We start from the raw sequence: 13788 nt of genomic DNA, 5'->3' as shown, positions 1-13788 counted from the left end.
AAAAGGGGACGTCTCACAGTGGTAAACATGGCCTTGTCCCAACTTTGAGATGCGTTGTTGTCATGAAATTTAAAATCACCTAATTTTTTCTCTTTAAATGATACATTTTCTCAGTTTAAACATTTGATATGTCATCTATGTTCTATTCTGAATAAAATATGGAATTTTGAAACTTCCACATCATTGCATTCCGTTTTTATTTACAATTTGTACTTTGTCCCAACTTTTTTGGAATCGGGGTTGTAAAGTAAATCTTGTGCAATACTCTCACACACAAAAAACCCTACTCTTAGGGTACATGACTTGAGTTAGGAAAAGTGCTCTGACAAAGCAATGCTCATGAAATAACTCCTAAGAATTGTGTCCAACGCCAGAGATGTTAAACTTCCCTTTGCTTCAGAAATGAAAGGGTTACTGTCCTGAAAACATTAAAATCGAGTTATCCAATGAGATTTTTGGTTTGTTGTCTCTAAGCTGAGAAGAGTTTAAAGCTGCTCGCTCACTGGTTAGGACGTCATTGCCGGGACAGAAGGCCATGGCAGTGTATGTTTAGGAAGTGACAGACGAATTAACCAAATCAGATTTTGATTTATAGTGGGAGGGACCAAAAATTTATCACCCTAGGCCTTCTCGAAGGCCAACGCGAGCTTAACCGCAAGTCGGCAGCAGTGAAGTCACTTTCCAGCTGGTGTAGCGTTCATCAGTAGTGTTAGCGAATGCTAATTAATAAATCAGTCAAGCCAGTGCGATCTATCGAGTGCAAGTAGCACAGGCTAACGACCTAGAAACTCAGATTTCTGTCTCCAGACTCTTCTTCCACGCTACACACTCGCTACAGTATTTTTCACTCAGACTTAAGTATTCATTTCTTTGCGTAATTTACTTAGCTACTTTTAAAAATCAACATCGACAGCTACACACAACGGAGCGACCTGGCAGCCTGACACTAATCCCTTACAAAATCCTTTGCCCTGTTGCTTTTTTGGTGCCTGGTTAAGTTTTGGCTGAGCTCAAGTCCCAGCTCTAATAGTAACAGTTTGCCACTGGAATGTAGGTATGCATTAGATGCTCTCAGTAACATCTGTGCTTTTAAGTTTTTCTTTTAAATGCATGTAGAACAGGTTGTACATTTCTATACATTTCCGACTGTGAAAATGATTTATTCCCAGACCTGAACAAAACAAAAAAAAAAAAAACACGAGCTGTCAACAGCTCAAGTCCACATTAGGCCTGTTTTCCAAGTTCAACAAAATTCCCTCAACATTGAGTTTGTCAGAAATATTTTCACCAACTTAAAAGAAGAAACCAGTTCAAACTGAACAACTCACCAAATCAGTTTAAGTACTGCGTACTCGACAAACACGGATGTCCTTTTCTGCATTCGGCCATTAGTTCAAACACACGGAGGACAGTATTACAGAGAAATGATGTAATGTTCGTCTCTGTGACATGATTAAGAAAGCAGTTTTACTATTTAAAAGCTGCTTGATTGAAAAGGAACGACGTGCACCTAACGACAGGAAATGCACTTTAAAGGAACAGTCCACCGTATTTCCATAATGAAATATGCTCTTATCTGAATTGAGACGAGCTGCTCCGTACCTCTCCGAGCTTTGCGCGACCTCCCAGTCAGTCAGACGCGCTGTCACTCCTGTTAGCAATGTAGCTAGGCTCAGTATGGCCAATGGTATTTTTTGGGGCTGTAGTTAGATGCGACCAAACTCTTCCGCGTTTTTCCTGTTTACATAGGTTTATATGACCAGTGACATGAAACAAGTTCAGTTACACAAATTGAAACGTAGCGATTTTCTATGCTATGGAAAGTCCGCACTGTAATGACAGGCGTACTAACACCTTCTGCGCGCTTCGGCAGCGCATTGATACGGAGCTCAGATATCAATGCGCTGCCGAAGCGCGCAGAAGGTGTTAGTACGCCTGTCATTATAGTGCGGACTTTCCATAGCATAGAAAATCGCTACGTTTCAATTTGTGTAACTGAACTTGTTTCATATCACTGGTCATATAAACCTATGTAAACAGGAAAAACGCGGAAGAGTTTGGTCGCATCTAACTACAGCCCCAAAAAATACCATTGGCCATGCTGAGCCTAGCTACATTGCTAACAGGAGTGACGGCGCGTCTGACTGACTGGGAGGTCGCGCAAAGCTCGGAGAGGTACGGAGCAGCTCGTCTCAATTCAGATAAGAGCATATTTCATTATGGAAGTACGGTGGACTGTTCCTTTAACTATAGATTCACTGTATTTGAGAAAAGAGTGAGAGATGATGTGTGTGTCTTTTTCGACACTGATGAAAGTGGACTTTAGACAGGATGTCTTCTCCCGCCTTCCTTTTTCCTCCATGTCACAAAAGAAGCTGTGTGTCTTCAGCTCGAAAGGGCACATTAGTAAACGCCCTCTGCCCTTCTGAGCCTGTGCGGCCGTCACTCACACTAATGAGCCAACGAACCCCTCTCTCTCTCTCACACACACACCCCGAGAGCTCAGCAGCATACATTAGTGTGTGTGCTGAATTACAATGACACGCCACAGTGAACTGTTGCCTTTTCTGACGCTTTGATGAGATTAAAGGAAACTGAAGCTCTCGAGTAAGCCCTATAGACTGAAGAGGCTGTTTAATAGCCTGGTCGCTTTGAGTGAGTCACACTCAACATGTTTATACATCTCTCTCTCTCCCTCACACACACACACTTCCAATTAGAACACATTTACATGTGAAACACCAACATAAGTGAAATTCACAAATGACTTCCCAGGGTTTGGACTAATCCGAGCACTTTGTATATACTGTGGTTTACAAGACATCTAACGATTCATCAGAGCCACTGATGTTCTCCAAACGCAGAGCAGGTTCAGAGTAATCTGCTGAACGACAGAACGTGGGAGTGGAGAGAGGAGGGAGGAGAGAGAGGAGTGCAGAGTGCTGTACTGTACCTAAGGAGTCCCGGAACCTTAGGCATCTCTGTAAAAGCTCTGGAACAGTAAAGCGACACAGACAACAAAGCAGTGAGAGAGAGAGAGAGAGAGAGAGAGAGAGAGAGAGAGAAACAAGACAGAGCAAGAGAGATGGAAAGAAAGACAGAAGACAGAGCAAGAGAGAGAAAGAAAGAACAAAAGAAGACAGACAGAGCAAGAGAAACAAAGAAAGATGAGAGAGAAGACTGAGCAAGAGAGAGAAACAGAGAGAGAGGACAGACAGACGCACAAGACAGACAGAGCAAGAGAGAGGAAAAAGAGACAGAAATACAGAGATAGAAGGAGACAGAGTAAGAAATACAGAAAGAGTGAGCGAGAGGAGAGAGAGGGGGTGAAAATACATGGTGCGAGAGCGAGCTATAAAGAGAGATTGCTAAAGAAAAAGTGAGAAAACTAAAAAAGTGTGACAGAGAGAGAAAGACCTGATGAATGTGCAAAAGGGCAGAGATACGGAGTGTGTATTTAACCCTGAAGAACAGAAGAAAAGGATTCAGAGATGTGATGCAGCTCCATCAGCAGTTATTAACACCGCACCTGAAACAGGAGCTAAAGTAGAGTTATAGCAACTCTTAATTTCAGACTTCACTTAGCCTCTCAGTGTCTTTTTCTCTCTCTCTTTCTCTCTCTCTGTATTCAGTGACGTTAATCCTACTGTAATGAGACCTTATGTAACCCCTGGCTGGTGAAAAGCTTTACGACTTTGTAGCGTCTCTTCTCTTGAGTGGGTGTAGTTGTGTGGAAGGGATTTTACTTCTAGGAACCATAATCAAGTCTGTCGAGTTTGGGAGATATTAAAATAAGAAAACGTCATGCAGTTTGGATTTATAGTGATGTTTTCACCTCTAGTTGGACTGAAAATGTGTGTAAGCATATTTCTTTGTCAAAACGATGTTATTTAGGCCAAGAAAAAATAATTGTTTGTTTCCTATTACATCTTGAAAAAAAATAGGGTAGGTAGGTAGGTCTTTTTATTTTATTTTATTTTTTAATCACACAAAATACCGGGTAGGTAGGTTTTTTTTTTTTTTTTAAATAAATTTTAGGTGTGGGACAAACAGTGGCACATAGTGGGGAAGTGTCATTCTGTGACTCAACCATCCAGAACCAGGCCTAAGAAAACCAGTGAAGCTTGTGGAATACAGGATTCGGAGCCCATGGATAAAATATGGAGTGCTCGGACGCTTAAAGGAACTATAAGCATAACTACAAATGTTGTTGATAGCTAACATTTTTTGAAACTCCGGCTTCCGTTTACATTCAAATGTCAGTGCCCGCAAGCCAAAATTGCTGAGCAGGCTTTCCAACGTGACTTCCATCGTGATATCGATACCGCCGTTAGCCTGGGCGCTGTGTGTATACTGTTTGCATGACTCGTCCAGCGGAGGATGATAATGTTCGTAGAGTTCTTTTACAGTTGAAAACTTATAAAATGAACTTATTGTCTTACAATCTTCCGTGTGGTCGCAACCGATCACGGTAATCGAGAACACTTCGTTGGCCGCCATGATGCCTAGCGTTGTGTACAACACAAGCCGGAGTTTCCCGGAAAGAGGTCATGACGTCAGATTGAGGCCGTGAGAAATCAATGAGTGTTTCTTGTCCGATATATGCGTTTTAGAATTAGTCACTTGTCAGATCGACAATATTATGCAAATCGTAATGCAGATATTTTTTTTTTTCAAAATTTATTGTTGGTCGGCGAAAATAAATTTTTTTTTTAAACGTCTAACAAAAAAGTCTAGGGTCGGGGCATTTTTTAAACGGTCGATCGGGTAACCGGAAACAAACAATTATTTTTTCTTGGCCTTAGTGAGCAAGTATGGCTTGCTTCATGCTTTCTATATACATATATGCAGGGTGCGATTTGTCAAAAAACCAGAAGGGGGGGGATGTTTTTTTTTTAAATCATGAAACGTCACAAAACTAAGGTAACAATAGGCTAACAGCTCAATAACATCCGATGATATGAAATGAATAACACTCTGGCAGCGGGGGCGTGGTCAAGCATCGGTCTGTGACAGGAGGGCGGAGTCAGGGAAGATAAGTGGCAGAATCACTACACCTGTCGTTAATTAATGTTTGTGTCTTCCCAGTGACCGCGCCCTATTTAAGGAGAGAGAGCGAGAGCAGAGGGAGCTCTCGCCACAACTAGACGACTGATGTGTGCGCGCGAGTGCAGCTAGAAGCTGAAAAGCTGAATAAAAGCGAGTTGTGTGAAATCAGTTCTGTCCTGCCATCCTTCCGTCACAGACCGATGCTTGACCACGCCCCCGCTGCCCGAACACTAAATGAAAACGAACACTAAACCAGAGATAGTAAATTCATCTTCCTATCTCTCTGACTAAATACACGAACACTAACACACAACAAAGTTCGCATTGCTTGTCGCGTTGCTGTGATGTTTCTCTCCCTCCGGATTAAATGGACAGTGACTCGAAAATCACTAAAATACATGAATACTAAATGAACAGTTTGCTCTGATGGCGCAGTTCATGTGGCCTTTTCTGCTTTCCCGTCGGTGCGCTCTCCGCCGCGTTTCGCCCTTCTTTAATCCGCATTTCTGCGAATTTCTCAGCAGGGAAGGAACGCACGTCTGGCCCATTGACAGCGAGGAAAAGAAGGCTGTCAGTGTGGACACATTCATTCTGTTGCGCTCATCAGTAAGGATGTGATTCATGGCGCTAAATCCACGTTCACACTCTGGATATTGTTATTATCTACAATGTCTCTATTTGCTGGGGACGTTCGTGAACATCAAAGCTGCCACTTCGGGTCATTTTGAAAGTGAGTGCAATGTAGACCATAGAAAACTGTCTCACAACATGCCTGTCATGTCAACTTTTTTTTTGGTTTGTTTGTTTTATTGATGGGGTTGTCCGTGAGGATTTTTTTTTTTCAGCAGAGATAAAAACCAGAGGGGGGGTGATCCCCCCCCAGCAAATCGCACCCAGCATATATGATACTTCATTATAATTTTATGGTAATTCACGTAAATCTAATTTTATTTTAGAATAACCAAATGGGCCTGAAGTCCTTTGTGTCTTTGTAACCAATCACCTGAACGTTATTGTAATTTGCATCCTGTATAACGCGATGTAAAACTGAGGCTGTTCGGAGGCCGCTCCCCGGCCGTTATTAGAAATACACCTCACGCATGTTGGAGTCGAACTGTGTGGATGCGAATTGCTCTGCCTACAGAAGGTATTTTCTTCCACACCGTCACGATGAGTGAGAGTGTATTGTTACACGCTACAGCAGAGAGAAGGATGGAGCAGTAAGATAATGAGTCTGATTGACAATGTGGGGTAAAAGAAAGCTGCAATGAGCGCCAGCTACGCTGGGATTCACTACTCGTCGTGATTATACGCATTATTCATCATTATGTAAATCAGACTGCAGCAGCTTTCAGGAATCTCACTCAAACTCATCACTCAGCTACGAGGAGGTCTGCAGTGCTGAACAGAAAAACATGATGCAACTGATGTATACACAAGATATTAAGTAAAATATTAACAAGTTTTACAAATAACTTTGTACTTCATGAGCATTAACAACATGGTGATGTGATGAGTATTGTAGGAGAAGGTTTTTGTACCGGAGTCAGACATCGAGCTCGTCCTCATGGTCGTCTCCTTCTCCAGCTGAATGTCTTGAAGTGCAAATATGGATGTAGCTGAGAGAGAAAGAGAGAGAGACACATAGCTTCAACCTGGTCTTACACCAAATCACATTCATCATAGCCATTTCTCTGGCACTGTGTGCGCGTGTCATTCTATTTCCCTTAGTGCTGCTCTGAATCTGTGAATGTTGTCACTCAGAGAAAGAGGCATGTCCATTGAACCGGTCAGTCACAGTGAAGAAGTGGCGGCATGCGTGTGTATTGGTGTGCTCCATTTGTCCTGGTAAGTCGGAAATATCGAACTGAACACCCCCTGAATTGGGATTTCTGACTCGGAAAGTTGGAACCACCTCCCCAACCCCGACTTCAAAATCCAAGATGGCTGCTCCGCGCATCAACAATAAGTGAAAGCAGTAATACCGTTTTGCATTATTATAAGACACTTCTGTAAAACAATTGTACACAGTGTTGTCAGACATCTAGCTGAACATATTGCTAGTGTTTCAGTATGCACAAAATACTCAACTGGTATTGCTGGTAATTGCTGGTATTGGTTTTCCGAATTGCCGTACTGGAATGTAGTCAACAAGTCAGAAAACCAATACCAGCAATTTGCAATACCAGCTCTGACTTCTGAGGTCAATGGAACACAGTGCCAGCCCCAGTGAAGGAGGTGCGGCCCTTTGTGCGCGCCAGCCCCAGTGAAGGAGGCGCAGCCTAGGGCTGTAACGATACACCCAACTCACGATTCGATTCGTATCGCGATTTTGACCCACGATTCGATACACCCACGATTTTTTTTAAAATGTTTTTTTAAAGTAATAAATTTGACTTATTAACATTTACTTACTTACATTAACTATTTAATAACAAATAATTCAGCCCACTGCAGAGAATGAGTAATATGTATGCAAAAATGAACAAATGTATATCCAAAGATTGTTTTATTTCTCAAAATAATACTGTTGAGCCGGAAGCTCTGTTTTTTTCGGTTCTGAAAAAGTCATTTTTCCAAATCGTGTAAATCCGTAATGATTTTTTTTTGGGGGGGGGGGGGGGGGGGGGGGGCGCGGGGGGGGGGGGGGGGCTCTCTCACTGTCTCAGTCTCATAGGGCCAATGATTTTCTGTGATCGCGGAAAACAGATGGAAATTATGGAATTTTTATGGTGAAACATTGCTCGCGTGTCAAAATGTAACTGCCGCAGAAGGCTTCCGCCCAAGCAGACATGCCTTCAGTGTTGCCAGATATTGCTAACGCTTTCCACCCCAAAATATGTTCAAAACCAGCCAAAAAGCACCTAAAACCGCCCAATCTGGCAACACTGCATGCCTTTCCGGTCAAGTGATTGTGATTGGCTTCTGGCACACCTAGCCAGCCAATGAGCTGCTTGTTTACAGATTCGCTCCCCACGTCGCAACCAGAATGGCGACCGCTTAAAAGAAATGAATGCTCTGCCAGTGGCGAGTGTGGACGTTGCGTGACTCGCAGAAGATTGTCGCAGGTCGGCGAAAAAACGACTTACTAATAGATATAAAAAAAATAAAAGTAATTTAAGTAAGTTTAAAATGTAATTTAAATAAAAAGTAAAGTATTCATAAATTGAAGTTTGGAAGCGCCTCTGTTTTTGGGCTGAGGAGAAGTTTGAAAGGGTGTACCGCGATTCTGCCTTCTTGTATCGCGACACGGATTGTGGCTCTGCGTATCGCGATTTCGATACGTATATTGTTACAACCCTAGCGCGGTCCCTTGTGCCCATCAGAGTGGCCTCTTTGAACGTTGTTTTTCAATTAAGATGCATTTTACAGAACACACTGAACCGACTTCTGATATCCCTCCCCCCCAATTAACACCGTCAGGCTGGAATCTCCCATAACCCCCAACGTTCACATCAGTACTAGTCCAGGTGTACATGCATCTGGAAAACTGATCAGAGAGACCACAGAAAGAGTAAAGGAAACACACTGAATAATGCAGTTGTTGAGAACGTATGTACGTGTGTGTGTGTGTGTGTGTGTGTGCGCACGCACACATGCACTTACTATCAGGCAGTGTGAGAACTCTCTCTCCCAGACAGTGAAAGTACGAGTGTCTCATTGCTTCCTCTGCAGATATGCGCTTCTTTCCTTCAAACTGGAACATCATTGCAGTAACACACACACAGTATAAATAATGCAGAACAAACAACAGACTATAAAAACATGCCGACTAAAGCAGCAAGTTATTGAAACACTATTTAATATAATTAACTGCACAAACACAGCCTGTTAAAATCATAGAGCAGTTGATCATCAGAAGAAAGCAGAGATAAGCCAGGAGGTGTTTGCTGTGGGTCAGCAGTGTTGGAGTCTGTTAGCAGCCAAACACACACTACATCAGAAGTTCATTCAAACAGGAACCCGATTAATTAGATTAGATTTGTGATGATTTCAGTGCTGTAATGCTCATTTGCGTCTAGAAACTCTTTCTGGACTATTTTCACTCTGAAGTGCCGTACCTGCAGCAGTTTGGACAGCAGGTCCACTCCGTCATTGTCCAGCCTGCAGGAACAAACAGATACAGAGATCAGGACAGACAGACAGACATGGTGGGAACGCTGTGTAGCTCAAAATTTAATGGAAGAATTAGGAGGAAAATCAAATTTCCAGCTTAACGTTAACCCCGGGTTTCGTCCATCAGCCGAGACATGTTTGCTGTCTGATGTTCGCTTCGGAGCTATAAACAGCTAACAAGTAACATGAACAAACTCTACCATGTAGCTGAATGTTTTAACTATATGAACGTAATTTGGTATCACTCCACCCCCTGGACCTCACCTCCCAAAGTCTGAGAGCAAGAATGTACCAGAAATCTGAAAGGTCACTCAATATAAATACAATTTTCATGCCATTTAAAAAAAAAAAAAAAACAACCCACACATTTATGTTCAGTAAAACTTAGCACTTTGTGGTTGGTGTAGCAGTGGAACAGAAATCTTTTCTGTAGAAAATGAAGTGGGAATATACTCTGGAAGGGACACTAGTCCACCACACACACATTCACCCAGGGAAACTCAACAAGAACGTGCAAAACTCTACCCAAACAGGAACTGCAGCTCAGAATCTAATCATTTGGAGTTCTGAAATGCCACCTGCTATGCCACCATGTCACCTATTTAAAGGCACATGTAGTCTTGACTGCCAGCTATGTGGGGGGAAAAAGTAATATGTTACAGGTCAAAAAAATTTCAACCTAGGTTTTTTTTTTTTTGGACCTGGGTTAAATTTTTTTTTTAACCTAGTTCATAATTTCCAACCTCGGTAAAAGTTTGGATTATCTAAGATCCTTAAAAGGGATTTCCCCATCACTTCTTTCGTCTCTCTCTGTCTACACCTACCCCATACTTCCTCGTCTCTCTGTCTACCTACTCCTCATCTCATCTCATTATCTCTAGCCGCTTTATCCTGTTCTACAGGGTCGCAGGCAAGCTGGAGCTTATCCCAGCTGACTACGGGCGAAAGGCGGGGTACACCCTGGACAAGTCGCCAGGTCATCACAGGGCTGACACATAGACACAGACAACCATTCACATTCACACCTACGGTCAATTTAGAGTCACCAGTTAACCTAACCTGCATGTCTTTGGACTGTGGGGGAAACCGGAGCACCCGGAGGAAACCCACGCGGACACGGGGAGAACATGCAAACTCCGCACAGAAAGGCCCTCGCCGGCCACGGGGCTCGAACCCGGACCTTCTTGCTGTGAGGCAACAACGCTAACCACTACACCACCGTGCCGCCCCTACTTACTCCTATCGACCCAATTAGCATTTTTTAAAACATCTTTTTTTTCCATACTTAACCAAGATTCGAATTCGGAACCTTCCGAGTCTTAAAGGTGGAGTATGAGATTTTTTTCAGGAGTATTTTTTACCATATTGCTTGAAAAGCTCCTCACACCCATGTTGCAAGCAGTACAATAGAAGGTTTGACCCAAAACCGAAATATTTTAATCCAGTCTACAGTGTAAAATAAAGGAAAAACGCCATCCAATCATATCGAGGTACCACCTCAAAATGATTGGATACTGACACGTCAATCAGACTGAAGCCCGCGAGCAGCCCGGCCCTTCTGTGTGTGTGTGTGAGTGAGAGAGAGAGAGAGTGTCACACAGAGCGCAGGATTCTCTCAGTGCGCTTCCTCCAAACAACGGGGATTTACACGAAAACGGAAGGAGATATTCACAAAATTCTTTCACTGTGAGTGCCACAAGGATCTCCTGAACACACTGATGTAATTTTTTTGTCTGTAGTGTAAAAAATGAGGTCACTAGAGCGAGTTAAAAATGAGTGACTTTTCTGCCAAGTTTTATAACGGAAGTCTATGTGGCTGGGCGGCTGCCCTCTCCTCACTTTCAGGCTTCTCATTCAAAAACTGCAAGTCCTATCGTGTACGTAGACACATTGTGTGAATGTGGCTACTACTTTTGAGAAAATTGTGTGTGTGGAGTGAAAATTGGAGCTGAAAACACAGTTTAAATGAGAAAGTTTGAGCTATTTTTCCAAGCTCTCTACACTCTGCTCCACTGGTGTGTAATACAATAGACACCCATTATAAAGGCTGATTTTCTCAGGCTTTATAAGGGAGAGGAGGGGTGGAGATGCGGGGGTAGGAGCATGGCGAGGGCGGGCGTGTTTCTTTTCAAAATATGGTTTGCAGGAACCGTTATTCCAAAATCTCATACCCCACCTTTAACCACTAGACCAGCGATGACTGCAGTGGAAGGAGTGAGATATATATATATATATATATATATATATAAAATTTATTAACGAGTCCAGTCTTATTACGTCATCGAGTAGTTTAAAATACAAGGTCTTCCCAAATCCTAACCCTAGACACAGTAAATCTCCCTACTACAAGTAGCAAATTATGAACGGAGTTAAAAATTCTAACCTCGGTTTAAAAATTCCACCTGACCTACAATTCTGACCTGTAACATGTGCAAGATGTTTTTTTTTCCAGGATCATGGAATGAGTTAACATCTAATGATGTTTGAGAGAAACATCTCGTCAAATTGGTCAGATTTTAAGTCATTTATAAGGGAATTCCTTTGGTACGAATATTCCTGCTTTTGACTGAATCAAAAGTGTTGCGTGTTCCTGTGTTGGAATGTTCGCCTGAAACTTGCATCATCATCATAGCAAGAGCTTGCTTGAAAAAGATATTTAATCTCACATGTGACTTCCCTGGCCAAAGAAAGGTTAAAATAAGAAAAACTCAATTTATTTAAAGGAAATGAATCGTAAAATATTAATTTACTTGTAATTAAGCACTTTGTCATGTAATTCAAAGTAGCACCAAGTTGAGGTAGTAATTCTGAAAGGATATTGATTATTTTCCACATTTAAAAGTGGCCAAGTTGGGGGCGTCGTGGCTCAGGTGGATAAGGCGCCATACCATAAATCCGGGGACCCGGGTTCGATTCTGACCCGAGGTCATTACCCGAGGTCATTTCCCGATCCCTCCCCGTCTCTCTCTCCCGCTCATTTCCTGTCTCTACACTGTCCTATCCAATAAAGGTGAAAAAAGCCCCCCCCCCAAAAAAGTGGCCAAGTTAGGGCATCGGTCAAAACGCGTGTGCGCCGCTATAAGGATACCGTGAAAAGTCAAAATGAGGCTGCGGGATTGATGACGTAGAAGTTGCTGAAGCCGGATCCAGGCGAGACCCCGTTTTGCCTTTTAAACCCACAGGTTCGCTACTCTGAACTGGGATAATTGTTTCCTCGTCACTGCTGGATTCCATGTTATTTAGAATATTTTCCTTTTGGCTTCTTGCATGCGGTAAAAGTTAGCGGTAGTGTGTTTTTATAGTCTATACGGACTATGGCGTGTCACTCACTTACACAATAAACGCATACTGTACATGCACGCTCCCACAGGAAACAACTCTGACGTCATGATGGCTGCACCGGCTGAACCAAAGAGTTCCTTATAAATTACGCATTCTCTCTATGTTTATTTCACTTTAGACACATAAAAACATTACAGAAACACTGCCCTAGAATTGATATGGTGACGAGAATTCAGTTAGTGTAAAAATTACACTACGTACTGTAGCTGTGGGTGAGATGGACTTTGATCATGATCCCTAGTGCTACCGTACATCTCCAGTACAAAATAAGAGAAGCAAAGATCAGACACCAAACATTGTCCTGCTAGGGGAAATTTTTAACAGACTTCTCAGTGAACTGTTAAAACCACAACTAAGCTTTGTGCTTGGACTGGATTCATAAGCTGCTTTACATAAAACCGTCTACCAAAAGAATTCGCACAAAAGCACCTACTACTGTACTGTACACGGTCCTAAAACCCAACATCGAGCCTATTGAGTACGCTATACTGAACAAAGATGCTCCAGAATCTCTCCTTTACCGAGGGGTGTGGTTATGGAGGCAGTCGGCACGGTAACGGGGGTAGTTGTAGGAGATGAATTCTTCATTGGAAGTTATTCCAGGCCAGGTTTCTTCCGTAGGTGTCCCTGAGAGAAGCAGCAGGAAGAGTTATAAATACTGCACAGACAGAGGGAGAGAGAGACATCCGAGAGGAGAAACGCTCTGATTTATTGCCAGAACCTGCAGGGTGAGAGATGGAGAGTGACATCTCAACAAGAAACAGAGTACCTAGCAGTTTGAAGATAAAGTGCAGCTCCTCCTCCACTGTGGATCCCGGGAACAGCGGCCGACCCGTAGCCATCTCGTAAAAGATACAGCCGACGCCCCTGCACCAAATCCACCACGCATCAACAAACAACGTAGCTGCTAGAACTCTTTATTCCTCCAGCACTCAAATAAGAGAAACGAATGAACAGACTGGTACTGACCACATGTCGATCTGGGTGGAGTAATCTGTGCTGCCCAGTAGGATGTCTGGTGGGCGGTACCACAGAGTCACCACTTCATTCGAGTAAGTCTTGGTGGGAATCGACTTGGCTCGAGCCAGACCTGTGGACAAAAATGATCAGAAATGAGTTTTTTTTATGGTGATTGCGACAAAAAGTCAAACAAAGATCCTAGTTTTGATTTGGTGGATGGAGCAGCTTCATACAAACATCATGGATCAGAAATGCAGTTCTGGAGAGAGATTGTTACACAAGTGAATTTTATATACATTTGCTCTGACCAAATTTGATATG

At 42.8% G+C, this 13788-nt stretch overlaps 1 protein-coding gene across 3 annotated transcripts in view; it reads right to left on the bottom strand.

Annotated features, from left to right (window-relative positions):
- The window catches only part of cdk16 (cyclin dependent kinase 16), a 104600-nt gene that overhangs the window by 7942 nt on the left and 82870 nt on the right, over window positions 1-13788 (bottom strand). For all 3 annotated transcript variants that reach the window (XR_009655544.1, XM_060932429.1, XM_060932430.1), the window contains 6 exons: window positions 13477-13597; window positions 13277-13374; window positions 13029-13134; window positions 9111-9153; window positions 8656-8746; window positions 6591-6668 (listed from right to left, as the gene is read on the bottom strand). Coding sequence is in view for 2 of the 3 variants with exons in the window: in XM_060932429.1 (XP_060788412.1) it covers window positions 6591-6668; window positions 8656-8746; window positions 9111-9153; window positions 13029-13134; window positions 13277-13374; window positions 13477-13597 (537 nt within the window). In the remaining variant the exon portion in view is untranslated. The remainder of the gene's footprint in view (window positions 1-6590; window positions 6669-8655; window positions 8747-9110; window positions 9154-13028; window positions 13135-13276; window positions 13375-13476; window positions 13598-13788) is intronic.

The sequence above is a fragment of the Neoarius graeffei genome, chromosome 10 (genome assembly GCF_027579695.1).
Source record: "Neoarius graeffei isolate fNeoGra1 chromosome 10, fNeoGra1.pri, whole genome shotgun sequence".
Lineage (NCBI taxonomy): Eukaryota > Metazoa > Chordata > Actinopteri > Siluriformes > Ariidae > Neoarius > Neoarius graeffei.
This window is presented reverse-complemented; position numbering and strand designations above follow the sequence as displayed.